The sequence below is a fragment of the Manis pentadactyla genome, chromosome 5 (assembly GCF_030020395.1).
Source record: "Manis pentadactyla isolate mManPen7 chromosome 5, mManPen7.hap1, whole genome shotgun sequence".
Classification (NCBI taxonomy): domain Eukaryota; kingdom Metazoa; phylum Chordata; class Mammalia; order Pholidota; family Manidae; genus Manis; species Manis pentadactyla.
Window position 1 is genome coordinate 50,615,498 of NC_080023.1, and position 13,988 is coordinate 50,629,485.

Genomic DNA, 13,988 nt, shown 5'->3' on the forward strand with positions numbered 1-13,988 from the left:
CTTTGTCCCTTATTGTTCTTATCTTGAGGGAAAATACCATCTTTGTTCAGACTCATGAATATTACCCACACCTTGATTAGTGTGGTAACAGACAAACCCATGGTCAAAACGAAGACAGTGTTCTTGTTTCAACCTTGAGATCTCTGGTTTGTTTCCGCTTACTGGCAGCACCACACTTATTTTCCATGACCAAACTTTTGAACAACAGCACAACATAAATATGACTACTGTGGCTCTGGGGGAAGTATGTTCCCAGCTGGAGAGAGTAAACTAGTGAAACTGGGGAAGCCAAAAAAAGTCTAGGCAAAGGATAAAGCAGGAGAAACTTGTTTATTGCTCACAAGAGGCCTGGCTCTGTTTGACCCTCTCTGGCAGCCACTCTCTCGCCTCTCCCCTCACCAATGCCTGCTTGCCTCTCCCCCTATGTCTTGTAGGAGGAACTCCATGGGCGGAGCCCCAGTGACTGACAGGCACCAGACCAATTACACAACAGAGCGTAGGAGAGAACAGCCTCTCCACCCCTGGTTCCTGGAGGTTTTGGGAAGAAACACTTATTAATATGTAAATAGACTAAGCCCAGATGGGAGATTCTGGAAATATTGCAAATTTACCCCACAACTACTTAACCTAATGGTTAATGGTTTCACTATTGATTCCTTCCCTAATAGCATTATGTATATGTGAATAAAGATAAATTATCTGTGTTAGAAATACTTAAGTCAGTTTCTTATTAAACAACAAATATTATATTTCTACTGAAATTATCAACATATATTTAACTTAATGAGAAAAGGCCAGATTTTGTTGTTTTGAAGTTGGTTTTTTCAAGGAATTCAGACTTTTGTCTTAAAAATCTAGCTTTTAACATTTTTTAAAAAAATTTAAATTACAGGGAAGTAAAAAAAGTAAACAGCCTCTATCACTCCATGTTAAAACTCTTAGTATTTTGCCACATTGCTTTAAAATAAAACATTTTAAATATTTAAAATAAACATATGTTTTACTTAAAATAAAACATGAAACAAATAGTAAAACCATTTTGTTCCTTTATTTGTCTGAACTCTCATATGAGGGACAACATATAAGTTTGATGATATTTTTCCCCCTTTCAATTAAAAAAATTACATATATATCTGTCAAAAACAGTATTATATACAGTATTATGTACAGTTCATATCTGCATATATGGCTGAAAGTAAATGGTATGGAGTTTTCACATTACTTAACTAAGCTGTGTTATTGTTTCAATATAGACTATTGACATTCAAAGATCTACTTCTTCCCTTTTAACTGTTTTATAACATTTCATCATATGAAAAGAAAGCATTTGCTTATCCATTCCTCTATTGATGGGCATTTGTACATTCTTTTCTTCATTGCTTTTCTGGTATTCCATTATTGCTGAGATTTAAGTAACATTTTCATCATAATCACAGAAATATTTATGTACTTTCAATTTGCAGTTTTAGACCACTTAGCAAACCACTCTTGCATCATTTCCAGTGGAGATGTTTTATTTTTTAATGATGCCTCAAATATAGCAAAACTGTAGATAATTCGATATATAATTTTTTAACATCAAATATAACTTGTTCAAAATTTACAGTAATCTTTCTCATAACTAGTCATTTCCATTTTGTCTTCCTGTCATCCTGAAGAATGAAAATGTAATTTCCCAGAGGCTTTAAGAATTGGATAGTATTAAATGTAACTGAAATTAAATGATTAATAATTTACTTTAGGGTTATGAATCAACTTCATGGGATGCTAAGGATCATTTGCAACCCCAGAAGCATTAGCCTCAACAATGCACCTTTTAAGACTTAAGAACTTGCGCAGGTTGGCTGCCCAACCTAATTGAACTTCAATCTTCTGATACCAAATTTATTTCTTCTTTATATTGAATTTCCTCAGATCTTCTTGACAGGAAAATGTCACTCTGTTTGACAGCTGATGGACAGGTTGTGTAGCACCATAATTGGAGAGAAAGGTATAGCTTAAAGCTACTCAATTTAATGGCTATGTATATGGCTTTTCTTTCTTTTTCCTTTTTTTTTAAAGGTTTTTATGACAGACACAAAAGGCCTTTGCAAATAGGCCCAGTGCCATTTTTTTCTTGCTTCCTCCAGGGGTAATTATCTTACTCCATCAATAGTGCTGTCAGAAACTGGGCATATAAGTCAGCATTTAAATGAACAAGCAATGTAATATTTCCTGTATCCCAGTGGAATGCTTTGCAGCTCACATTCTTCTCTGTCACTCACTCACTCTTGATGTATGTCCCATACCTGGTCCTTGAATGCTTTCTTTCCCTTGTGTTTCATTGCAGATGTTGGCTCCGACTTGACACTTACTTCATTTGGAGTTTTATAGGACCAGCGACCTTGATAATTATGGTAAGAACTCCTAATTAACTATGTGTTTCCCAGGTCAAGAAATAAAACTTTCACAATCCCTGTGCTGATTCTCTTTAATTTACATAGATTACTTTGGGGAAAGCATGTACTTATTTGACCCTATATAATGCAAGCAGTTAGACACCCATTATAGTCCACTCTTATGTCATAAAATACTAAATCAAAACTGTTAGAAGAAGAAAACATGCATTGTAAGAGTTTATTCAATACTGCGACTCTTCAGGAGCTCCATCCAACACAATCTATTTGATATTGGAAGATTTTGAATGATCACGACTTAAAGTGTGACAACAGTATATTTCCTTTCTTTTTTCATTTGGATAATTTAAAATATGAATGGAACCAGAAATTGGAAGTGTGACAAAACCTTATTGTACCTTCCTGTTTTTTCTTTGTTTGTTTTTTATAACACTCAAACACTAAAAGGATTTCACTTGAGAATGGCACAAGTAAGTTAGGCGAATATTCTAGAATCATGCTTCCCTTTTTTACTTTTAGATGCATAGTATCTTGATTTGAAATATAAATTATTCATGTAATTAACTACTACGGTTGGTATCATTATTTAAGTATGTATCATTTTAAAACACAAATTCCTCTTTATTGTTTTGAATAAAATATCCTCTTGATTATGAGTAAAATGATATAGATCTAAAATTCATAATCTGAAATTGTTTGGGCCAGTATATTTTGGAATTCAGAAATTGTTCATACGCTAGTAAAGGGAATATGGTACATGTACTGCATATTATGTAATATCCCTAGTAGAGAATAAGCCATTATCCAAGTCAAACACATCAACCAATTCAGTAGGTTCTAGGCAAGACTCTGAAACCAAACACCGTAATAATTCAGCAGAAAAATAATTAGAAAAGTAAGAGCAAATAGAATAAGATATGAAGAGCCCTATGTCAGTGCAAATCAAGTTTTCCCACCAAATAGGTTCAGTTCAGGTTAGGCTTTTTGGCCACCCAATGAATTTTTTAAAACTTTTCATTTTTCAGGCATTTTGGATTTGATAAATGATTTTACACCTGTATTATTGAAAGAACTTCAGTGTGCCTTATGATTGGACTTTCCTAGTCCCCACCAATCCCAAATTCTAGAATATATAAACAAAGCAGGTGACAAAGGGTAATTCAATATTTGGTTTTCTATACAGTTAATACATGTGATATATGGAATTTATACTGGAGCTTTATTTTGTTCCAGTGATAAAACAATGTCATTGGGGGTTCCCTCTATTTTAATCCTAGATTTTTGTAGCATTAGAATTTCACCTGTATTGTAAAATCCTTTTAACTATTCAAAAATAAAGAGGTTTTATTATTTATCTTTGTAATGTGGCATTTGAAAATGTATTGCTAGACAATAAAATAGGGGCTATGTTCAGAGGACAGAATAACACACCTGGAATAACTTAAATATGCCTTTTAAAAAAATAAAAAACACATACTTTGCTTTGAGTCGCTTTACAATTTCAACAACATCATTCCAACTGCTGCTGATGTTGTTTGTGTGTATTTGGCATAACAGTGCTTTGTAACTCATTGGCACCCCAATTCCTCTTAAATGGCTTTCTTGCCTTTACTAAAATACTAGGTAGGCAATCATCTGTGATCCAATTCTTTGCAAGTGTAGTGACAGCTAGTTTCCCAGAACAACTCATCTGCTATGGAAAATAGACTTTTTTTTCTATGCCAGTTATGCTACATAACAGTACCTTTTACATTTCAGCTTAATGTAATCTTCCTTGGGATTGCTTTATATAAAATGTTTCATCATACTGCCATTCTGAAACCTGAATCGGGCTGTCTTGATAATATCAAGTAAGTGGTTTTGTTTTTTTTTTCTCTAGGCTGCTTTACTTTGGTACAGTAAAATATACCTATTTTTAATTGTGCTGAAATCTTATGATAAAATGATAAAGATCAACGTGCTGTCCTTGCTGAATAAGATCACTGTTGAAGTGACTTGATCTGCCTGAAAATAGGTATAATGAATGTTCGTCTTCAAAGAAACTTTTATCCCCTAAATTCAGATTTACAGCATGATAGGATTTTAATATATCCATTTATTTATTTTGTCCTGAAAGCAAATACAAAGTTTCTGTATCTGGGCATGGACAAACTATTATTTCTTAGAGCAATAACCGCTTCAGTTCCTGACACCCCATCTCCCTCTTCAGACCATGTGAAGAGAGCCAGATGGTGTTACCTGCAAGTGCCAAAAGGGGCTTGACACCACAAGAGAGGAACCCCCAAATTGTTGATCTGGGTATTTGTAGAGGAGTTGTTATACAGCTGCCCTCCTTGCCTCTTGAGAGAGGAAGAGAGACCTCAACTCCCTAATGGGAAATCCTATGGTATATAAATATACGGCTCCAGGCTTTAACCCCTTGGAAACGTTAACGTTTACCCCTTGGCAGTTAAATCCCTCCAGAAATCTCTCACTATTGTCCACTGAAATCAATGCAACTGTTATATTTAGAAAGATAGGGTTTATTGATAGACCTACTGGGGACCATGACCCGGAGAACAGTCCATCAGTGTCTGCTCTGAAGCCCCTTGATTTGGAGGCATTTTAAATACTTTTTGTACAGCAGCGGATATGTGCAGAAAAGAGGTCGCGTTTATCAGTACATCAAGCAGTGTCCTGGATACATCTAGTTAGTGTCCTTAAAGAGCATGCTGTACACATTTCAACGCCATCTAAGTATGTGAGATGAGGCAAGGGTAAGGTCTCATTAGGTGGATGACCTCTTCATCCTCTGGGGCTGGAGAGGGCACACGTGACATTACCTTATTTATGCTGATCAGAAGATACCTGACTGACTACATTTCTGGAGGAGATTGAAACCACCATTAGGTTAGGTATGAAGCCCTGGTTTGGTGACCTGGCCTGGCAGAAGTGACTCCATATGGGACCTGTATCTTTCTTTTTTACACTCTCTACTCAGTTGGCTTAAAACTTATGTATACACAGAAGAAAGCTAATTTACATTTTCTGTAAAGAAAAATAGTTCCTCAAAATAACCGAAAAGTTTATCTTGTTCCTTTAGAGGCTGTGACATTTGAGAAAGATAATAATGTGGAGATGTTCTTCTCGTCATTAATATAAATTATATATTAAATTGCATTTGTATATAATTTGCCTATGCTATGTGTTAACTTGGTAAAATGTTTTTATTTAAATGAATGTAATTTCAGAAGTTCCATGAGGTCACCTGTGACTTTCATGTGCTACTGACATGCTCCTTAACTACCTCAGAAAACAACTATATCACCCATTTTCCATCTTTCTACATTTAGTACCTGGCATAGTTCCTTGTCCACAGAAGGCCCTCAATGAATGTTTACAGAATAAAGTAATGCATTAAAGATTTTAATGATGAAAGCGTATTGATATTAAATGGTTAGTTTTGTTGAAGGAATCATCTTTCTAAATTAATTGAAAAGGATAGCTAAAGAATTAGAAAAAAATAATAATATAATGGAGCAAACTAGGAATTATCTACTATAAATAATGGTCTTTCGTAATTATTAACATTACTTACTTGAGATAGTAGTCATGATACTGTTAAATTATGTACAATTATCCTGCCCTTCTAAAATGTAGTATTCATTCGTCTTAATAAAATTGAACTCGAACAGCCACATAAAATACATTTTATCCTATTGTACTTCTACTCAGTTTAGTATAAACTACATCTTTGTATCTGTTATTCTGTAGTATAAAACAAAATGCAAAGTAATACTTCATTTTCATTTATGTTATGGTTTTACTATAGTGTCAGAAAAAAAATGAATAATACCTTGATATTTATATAACAGCTTTTACCACATTAAAAATCATAAAAAAGGTCTTGTATTTAGTGTTTTAAAAGATCAATTTGTTCTCTCATTATTCATATGTATTTCTTTAGGTAATATGGGCTGAATCTTTATGTATTACTTTTTAGAGAAATAAACACAAAAGCCAATAATTACATACAATGACATTAATGGCATCAAGCTTTTATTAAAAAGCAAAGTAAAGCCTTAAATGAGAATATCTCGAATTGAATTCTGTTTAAACTGCCTTCTAATTTATAGCCTTAGGGAAGTTTATTTAACCTTTCTGAGTCTTCGTGTTCTTTTTTGGATGAGTATGATAATAAAACATCATCCAGACCATCAAAAACCAGACCATCAAATGAGCAGAGGAATATAAACAGCCTTTGATAATGCTTTTTTTTTTAAAGTCAATAAAGAAAGGAGAGAAAATAGGTGGTTGTTAGAAAGGGTACAGAAGGGACTTCATGGAAAAAAACAGGAATTTATGCATGCTGTCGGGAAAGAACCAGGGATAGTGGTTAGAAACACCAGAAAGAGAATCATTGCTTTGGTTGTGACCGGAGGAATTGCAGGGAAGGAGATCCAAGTGGCAGAGCAATTCCACTCCATTATATTACATGAAGGTCACTTGTCCACCAAGATGAGGGCAGCCAGGAAGGAGGACCCTCTTCCACTAAGATGGGATGAAATAAATAATAGGTGTGACTAGACATATGTTGGTGGAACAGGGTAGAGCAATAAATTAAGGGATTTCTGCTTACTCATCTCTGTGAAGTAGGAAAAAATCATCATCTATGGAATAGAGTGAGTGACATGTTGAAGAGAGATAATAGGAAAGGCAATATTCCTTGGAACTTTGCAGAACCTGAAGGACATTTCCCTTTTTTATTAAAATATACTAACTACTTAAAAAGTGCTTGTAAAAAAATCAACAAGGTATAATTGATAAGGAAAGAAGAATTTAAGAAAGGTAATAATGATTTTTGAACATTAGGAAAAACACAAGATCTGGCATCCCTTTTATTTTTAACAAAAATAAGGATTTTATAATGTATTTTTTTTAAACTATGGGTGATGTGAGATTGTTTATTTTAAAAGCAAAGGTATTTATCTGGAAAGTTGGGGGTTTTCTGAGCCCATGGAATAGGACAAAGAAGTTAAGAACATGTGCTTGTTTTTGTTTTTTGTATTTTGGTAAAGTGATGAGTAAGACATCCCACCTTACTTATTTTATTGAGGAAAAACCCCTACCATATGCTTGGAAGTCATTCTTTCTAAAATCATTCATTTATCAAATATTTATTGCTTTTATTATTCTTTCATGTATTTGTAAACATGTTCTTTCACACACAGTTATCTCCTTTATCTCCAATGTGTATGCTTCTTTCATGTCCACTGCACCATTTCTTTTAAGCAACTGCCAACTTCTGCAGAACTTCTGCAGTGGGCTCCCAGCTCCTCTCCCCATATTGGCTCCTTCCCCTGCCTTCATCAGCTCCAGGGATCTCTTGAATAGTTTGAATTCAGTCATGTAACTCTCTTGGGTAAAACTCTTTGGTGGCCTTCTGTTATACTTGCACTAGTGCAGGTCCAGATTCTCTTACCATGGTCCCATAAGCCTTCTGATCTAGTTGCCTCTGCCTTTTTTCAGCCTCTTGTTAGGCCATGTGCCGCACTGGCCGCTCTGGATGGGCACTCTCTTGTGTTAGATGTTATCTCTGCTACTTTGCTACTGACTCTCTCTTCCCTCACTCTATGCCTGGCTAACTCCAATTTACCCTAATTAATTTAATTGCAATTTAAAAATAATTTAATTATGTTTTAATTCCAAATTTACTTCACGGTCATCATAATAAACACATTTTGATGTTAGTTATAGACCATACATTTGGCTGGCTCATTACTTTATTAATGATAGACTCTGGAAAAAAATAATAACAGTGAATTACTATGGATAACATGATTAGAAGAAATGAGGTACACCAATTCTCATATGTAACTAAAAAAGCCATTAGAATTAAACAGTACATTTCTATTTGCTGCTTGCTTACTTGTCCTTTGTTTTTTTTCTAATCAAAATAGGTAATTGCATTTGGAGGAGAAAAGTTCATTCCAGTCATTTGAATTTTCTGGTTGAGTTTCTAACAGGTTAAAATGGGAGCTTACAGGAATCGCAGTGAAAATCTAACCCAATTTGAAAAACATATTTGTAAATATGAATAAGACAATTACTGAATTGTTACTAACACAAAATTAACTTAGAGTATCACTGAAGTATTTATGATATGCAAACTTTAATTCCGCGAAGGATTTACAGTGCTCTTGACATTTAAAATAAAAACTGATCATTTGTGTAGTTGTCAACTACATCTAATATTGAAAAATGTGTTTAATGATATCACAAGTACTTTGAAGAATGAAAGGAAATAATACAGGCTTTTAACACTAACAGAGAAAATTGGTGCCTGGTGAAGGGACAAGGAACCTTCTAGGCTTCCCCTTCCCTGCATCTGTCCCTTTGCCTTTCCCAGGGACAGACTTCTGCATATAGGCTTGGGATTTAGCCTCATCATGTTTTCCAGTTGCTGGTCTCTCCCCTAATTTAAGTTATACATGAGTGATGGCTTTGCCAACACATTGTCAGATGGTTTAAAGAAACACCTTTCGCTTTCCTTATTTTTTCTTTGTTCTGTAACTACTGAACGGAGACATAGTGGTAGAGGGAGTGTCAGACACCCCTGGGTTTGAATTGCTGCCCGGAGTTCTGTAATGGTGATACGACCTTGCAAGTTACACCATGGCTCTCAGTCTCATTGTCTCCTCTGACTTGGGAATAATTGTATGTACTTCATAGAGTTTTATGGTGAATATAATTACATCTGCAAAGCATACAGCGTAGCATTTAGTGCCCATACAGGATGGCTTGCTTATTTTTAACCACACTATGTGGAAATTTACTGCTGCTTTTGCTTCTTTGCATTTTCCATGGTGAAATTTGCTCCACTGCTTATCAAAATCCCACTAGAGTTTAACTGGGTTTGTTTACCTTATGGTGTCATTAGAATTTGAATAATATGATCCTTTTTTATTTTTTAAGCCAAACTGATGAAACTATTATGAAAGAATTACCTCCAGGAGTGAGATGCTCATTCAATTAATAAATAACAAGTTCTGTAGTTAGTTCTGAATAAAAATAAATAAATAAAAAGTGTCCTCAGTGAGTTTGGACACCTGCCATGCATAAAGTAATCAAAGAAGGCTTCTGAATGGCTTCAGGGATGAATTTAAAAAATTGTTTTACTTTATCAGTATCCATAACTTACTTTGTTCCTTAGGAAGGTAACTTCTACTTCAAGGACCATGTTTCTCGGTGTTCGTAGAAACAGTTAGGTCAGAATTATATTTGGCTTGACTAATAGTACTTTGGTACTTTATGGAGTTAAAGGTGGTAGGGTTCATTTAAAAATGTTGGAAGCAAAAAAACAATGTAATCTTGAAAAGTGCAACAACATCATGAGATATTTTAATGCTTCAATTTTTCTCTTTTATATTAATGTATATATATATATATCTTTTGCTTTCAAACTGATATTGTCTTTATAGTATAGGCAGCTCAATATCCTAAAAAGAATTTGAATCTTTTCCAAAACAGTAAATCTAGTTATGAGTCATACTTAATAAAAATATTCATTCACTTCAAAGTTTCTGGAGGAGTTTTGAGGAAAATATCTTTTGTAGTTTCTCATTCTCCTCAAAATATTAGCTTGTGATATAAAAGTATTAAAACATTGTCTTGGGTTTTTAAAAATGAAGCTCACTATAGTCCATATAGCCCATGAAGATGTAACAAAAATAGTTTATATCTCAATTCAACTACTTGTATTCATAGTCTACCTTTAGCCATTGTTTACCTTTAGCCACTTTGAATTTAGCCACAAAATCAAATGAAAATTTCACAGATTTCAAATGATTTTAAATATTTAGAGAAGTTGTGTTTAAAAACTGTTACCTCTCTTGTAAAAAGACATCACTAGTTCAACACAATATACTGAAGATGTGTTTTGCCAAATCTTTTTTGTCAAATATACTTCCCAATGCTCACAAACACCACGAGCACTTTAGTTCTTGGAAAGCATCAGAGCCAATAGTTACTTTGTTTTACTCAGTGTAATAAGATGAAATCACTTTTAAGAAAATTCTGGAAGTAATATCATCTCCTCTCTCATTTCCTCCAGTCTTTCTCCATTTCCCTGGTCTTGGAATAAACATTACTGGAAATGTGCCATAAAGTTTTCGTAAATGTTCCAGGTGTATTTAAGAGTAATATAGTACAACCAGCACTGTTTGGAGCTCTGTGAATTGTTATAAAACCACTAGATATGCTTCAAACAAGTTAAGACCTTCTTTAGGTAGTAGTTAGTCCTTTGCTGATTAACTTAATGTCAGCATTTTAAAGCATTTAACAATCATTTATTTGAAAAATGAATTTCAACCAGTGAATACACAAAACTGCATTCAGCAAGTGTTATTGCCAGTCTAATTTTATCATGAATTTTAGACTGTAGATTTAACTTAAATGTAAAAGGGTTAATCTCTTTTTTTTAGGCTTTTTCTTAAAAGTGCATGCAAATCCCCATATGATCTTCCTAAGAACCAGGTGTTTTATGCATCACTGTATTCGGCATCCTTCACACACTGGGAGCCAACATTTGAGAAAACCAGTTTGAAGGATGACTGTCTCAGGCACACTAGAACTGTTATACATTGTATCTTGTGATCAAATAATAGTTTCACTTTTCCCCCTAGTAATTAGGTTTATATCAGCTTTAAGAGAGTCAGTTGCAGTCTAAGAATGAGAAAACCTCAGAACTACCTAAGGGAAAATAATTCTTCTTTATAATAAAAGCATAATAATTAGCAGCTCCTTTGTTCTTTGCATGTGACTTAGACTCAGATTTCCTTTGTATCTTACATGAAATGTGCATTCAGACTTTGGGGAAGCTTGATAATCAGAATTTTTTATGAAACCAACATTTCTGAAGTGATTGTGCTCACAACAGCAGAATTAATCTAAACTAACTAATCATAAGATTATAGTTTTCCCCAAGAAATTAGTTGTGCGTTGGGGAGGAAGAATTTTCCTCTACCCTTCAAGGTTCTTCTAGCTGGTCTGAGAATCAAATTGACATGAGACAGATTAACAGAAGAAAAAAAAATGTTTAAGTACATACCTACAGGGAACCCAGAGTCAGGAGATTCCAAAGACAGTCAGGGATCATGAGGTGTCTGTATGTCATCCTGAAGTAAGAAAAAAGAGGTAGCGTCTCATATTCCAAAGGAAAGGGATGCAATTCATAGGAATATGAAATAGTAAATATCTGGTAAACAAATGTTTGATGGCTCACACAAAAATAATGGGACACAGAAATTTTAAGAGATTAGTCACATTCCTTCTTGTCTACTACCTATTTCACATGCAATATAGTTATCTATGGTGCTAACTCTCTTCCTTGTACAGCTCCTGAATCTAAATTATCTTTATGCAGTTTGTAGAGGAAGGCCAAAGTTTTTGAATCTGGGGCTTAACTGTTATCAGCTCTGACCTAATCTGCACACTGCAGTGGCCCATCGTGGGGTGACCTGCACACAGCCCCTACAAGTGCACATTTTCATAGAAGTAGAAGAAGTCTGAGTATGATTTCAACAAAATAACATTTGTGTTCCATATTATTCACATATTTTATTTAATTTTTAAGTATGAACTTTGATTTGATTTTATCCTTTAATTTTCCATTAATTTATTTAATAAATAAGAAGTACTAAAATTTTGGACCTGTTTTGAAGATATAACTGACAGAATTTTCTTACTTATTTTATATAGAATATAAGAAAGATGAGTGGCATAGGGTACAAAGGCTTTTGGAAGGGTTAGTTGTAATTATAGAGATGTGGAAAGTTGTAGAAAAAACACATTGGGGTGGATCAGGAGACTTTTTTGGTAACAACTTTGACTTAGTAAACATGGTAATGTAGATGTTGAATAGACAGTGAAAATAATGGAAGATGAAGATTTAAACTTAAAGTCATCAGTGTATATAGCTTTTATTTTATTCTTGCATTTAGTGTTTACATATATTTTATTTACTTTCAGTATTGATTTCATTTTGTATATCTATATTACTTTCTATAATGGCAAATGATCCTGATTTTTGTTTATGGCAATGATATATTTCCTTTTAAAATGTTAAGAACAATGTGTTGATTTGAAAAAAAGTAATAGTAACATGGGTGTGCAGGTATGGGAAAAAGTTCAGATAGTGATATTCCAGCCAACTGTTTCCTCTCACTAGTCATTAGAATGGATATTTCTGTTAAGATAGCCCCTGCTGTGAGTATAAATTGCTGACCATTATAGTGACCTAAATCATAATAACACTGGTAATACAGAATATAAAATCCAGAGGTAGGACTCCACCCAAAGATGGCAGCATGAGTAGAGTGGAGCATATCTCCTCCCAAAACCATACATATATTGAAAATTCAGCAAATACAACTATTCCTAAAAGAGTGACCAGAAGATACAGTACACCAGCCAGCCTACATCTGCAAGAACCCAACATCTCATGGAGAAGGGTAAGATACAAACCATGACCCAGTGGGACCCGAGCCCCCCAGCTCACCTTGGGAGGAAAAGAATCATAGTGGGGAGGGAGTGGAAGTACAGGACTGCTAAATAAACAGCCCTAGTAATCTGCCCTGGGAGCACAAACACACATTGCATGGTGCTCTGTATATTAGAGGAGCAGAAAATCAAAATCTGAGACTAAGACTGTGAACAGGTTCCCACAGCCATTTGCCCTGGACAAAAGAAAAGCAGCACTTTAAAAGTCTTAAAGGGACAAGGGTTTAACAGGTGGACAAAATTCTCCTGGTACACTCGGCCTAGCAGGCTGGGAACTTTAAGTAACTTCAGGCTCCCTATACACCTGGTTGGCAATACAGCTCCGAGGCCCCTCAGAATGAAAAGCAGCATGCTGTTCCTCCCTTCCCGCTAGCACTTGCGAGCAAATCAGTTGACCCTTCATTGCTGTGGACCAGCCGGAGAGCAGCCCCACCAAGAGCAACCACACAGCTTAACACACAGGCTTCTCCTTACATGCAGCTAACCGGCACAGACCCAGAGGCTGCTCTGTGCGCACAGTTGACTGGAACAGACAGCGGAGACAGGGGGGCATGAAGGGGCCTTGTTCTCATGACAGAACATGCACCGCTTGTCTGCAACCCCCTCCAGTGCTCTAGGCCAACCTGAGTGCCCCCCCCTGCCCACAAAAGCTTGGGGGATTAACCCAGAGGCTGCTCCCTGCATGTGGTTGACCAGCACAGATGGAGGAGATGGGTGTGGAGACCAGGAGGCACAAAAGGAACTTGTCCTTGCAGCAGACACATGGGCTGCTGGCCTACAAACCCCACCAGTGCCCTAGGCCATCCCAAGGGCTGCCCCACCCACAACAGCCTAGGGGATTAACCCATAGGCTGCTCCCTGTATGAGGTTAAGCAGCACAGACAGCAGAGACAGGCAAGGCAACCAGCAAGTAGCCAGCGACCACTCCCAATGCCATGAAAAGGCAGAAGAAACTTATTCAACCCCAAATCCCTGAAACACCAGAAACAGGGTTTGGTGACACTGAAATCACCAATCTTCCTGAAAAAGAATTCAAAATAAAAGTCGTAAGCA

At 35.5% G+C, this 13,988-nt stretch overlaps 1 protein-coding gene across 22 annotated transcripts in view; it reads left to right on the forward strand.

Annotated features, from left to right (window-relative positions):
* The window catches only part of ADGRL3 (adhesion G protein-coupled receptor L3), an 807,141-nt gene that overhangs the window by 723,802 nt on the left and 69,351 nt on the right, over nucleotides 1-13,988 (forward strand). For all 22 annotated transcript variants that reach the window (XM_036895181.2, XM_057502261.1, XM_057502262.1 and 19 more), the window contains 2 exons: nucleotides 2,330-2,396; nucleotides 4,155-4,246. In XM_036895181.2, coding sequence (XP_036751076.2) covers nucleotides 2,330-2,396; nucleotides 4,155-4,246 — 159 coding nt within the window. The remainder of the gene's footprint in view (nucleotides 1-2,329; nucleotides 2,397-4,154; nucleotides 4,247-13,988) is intronic.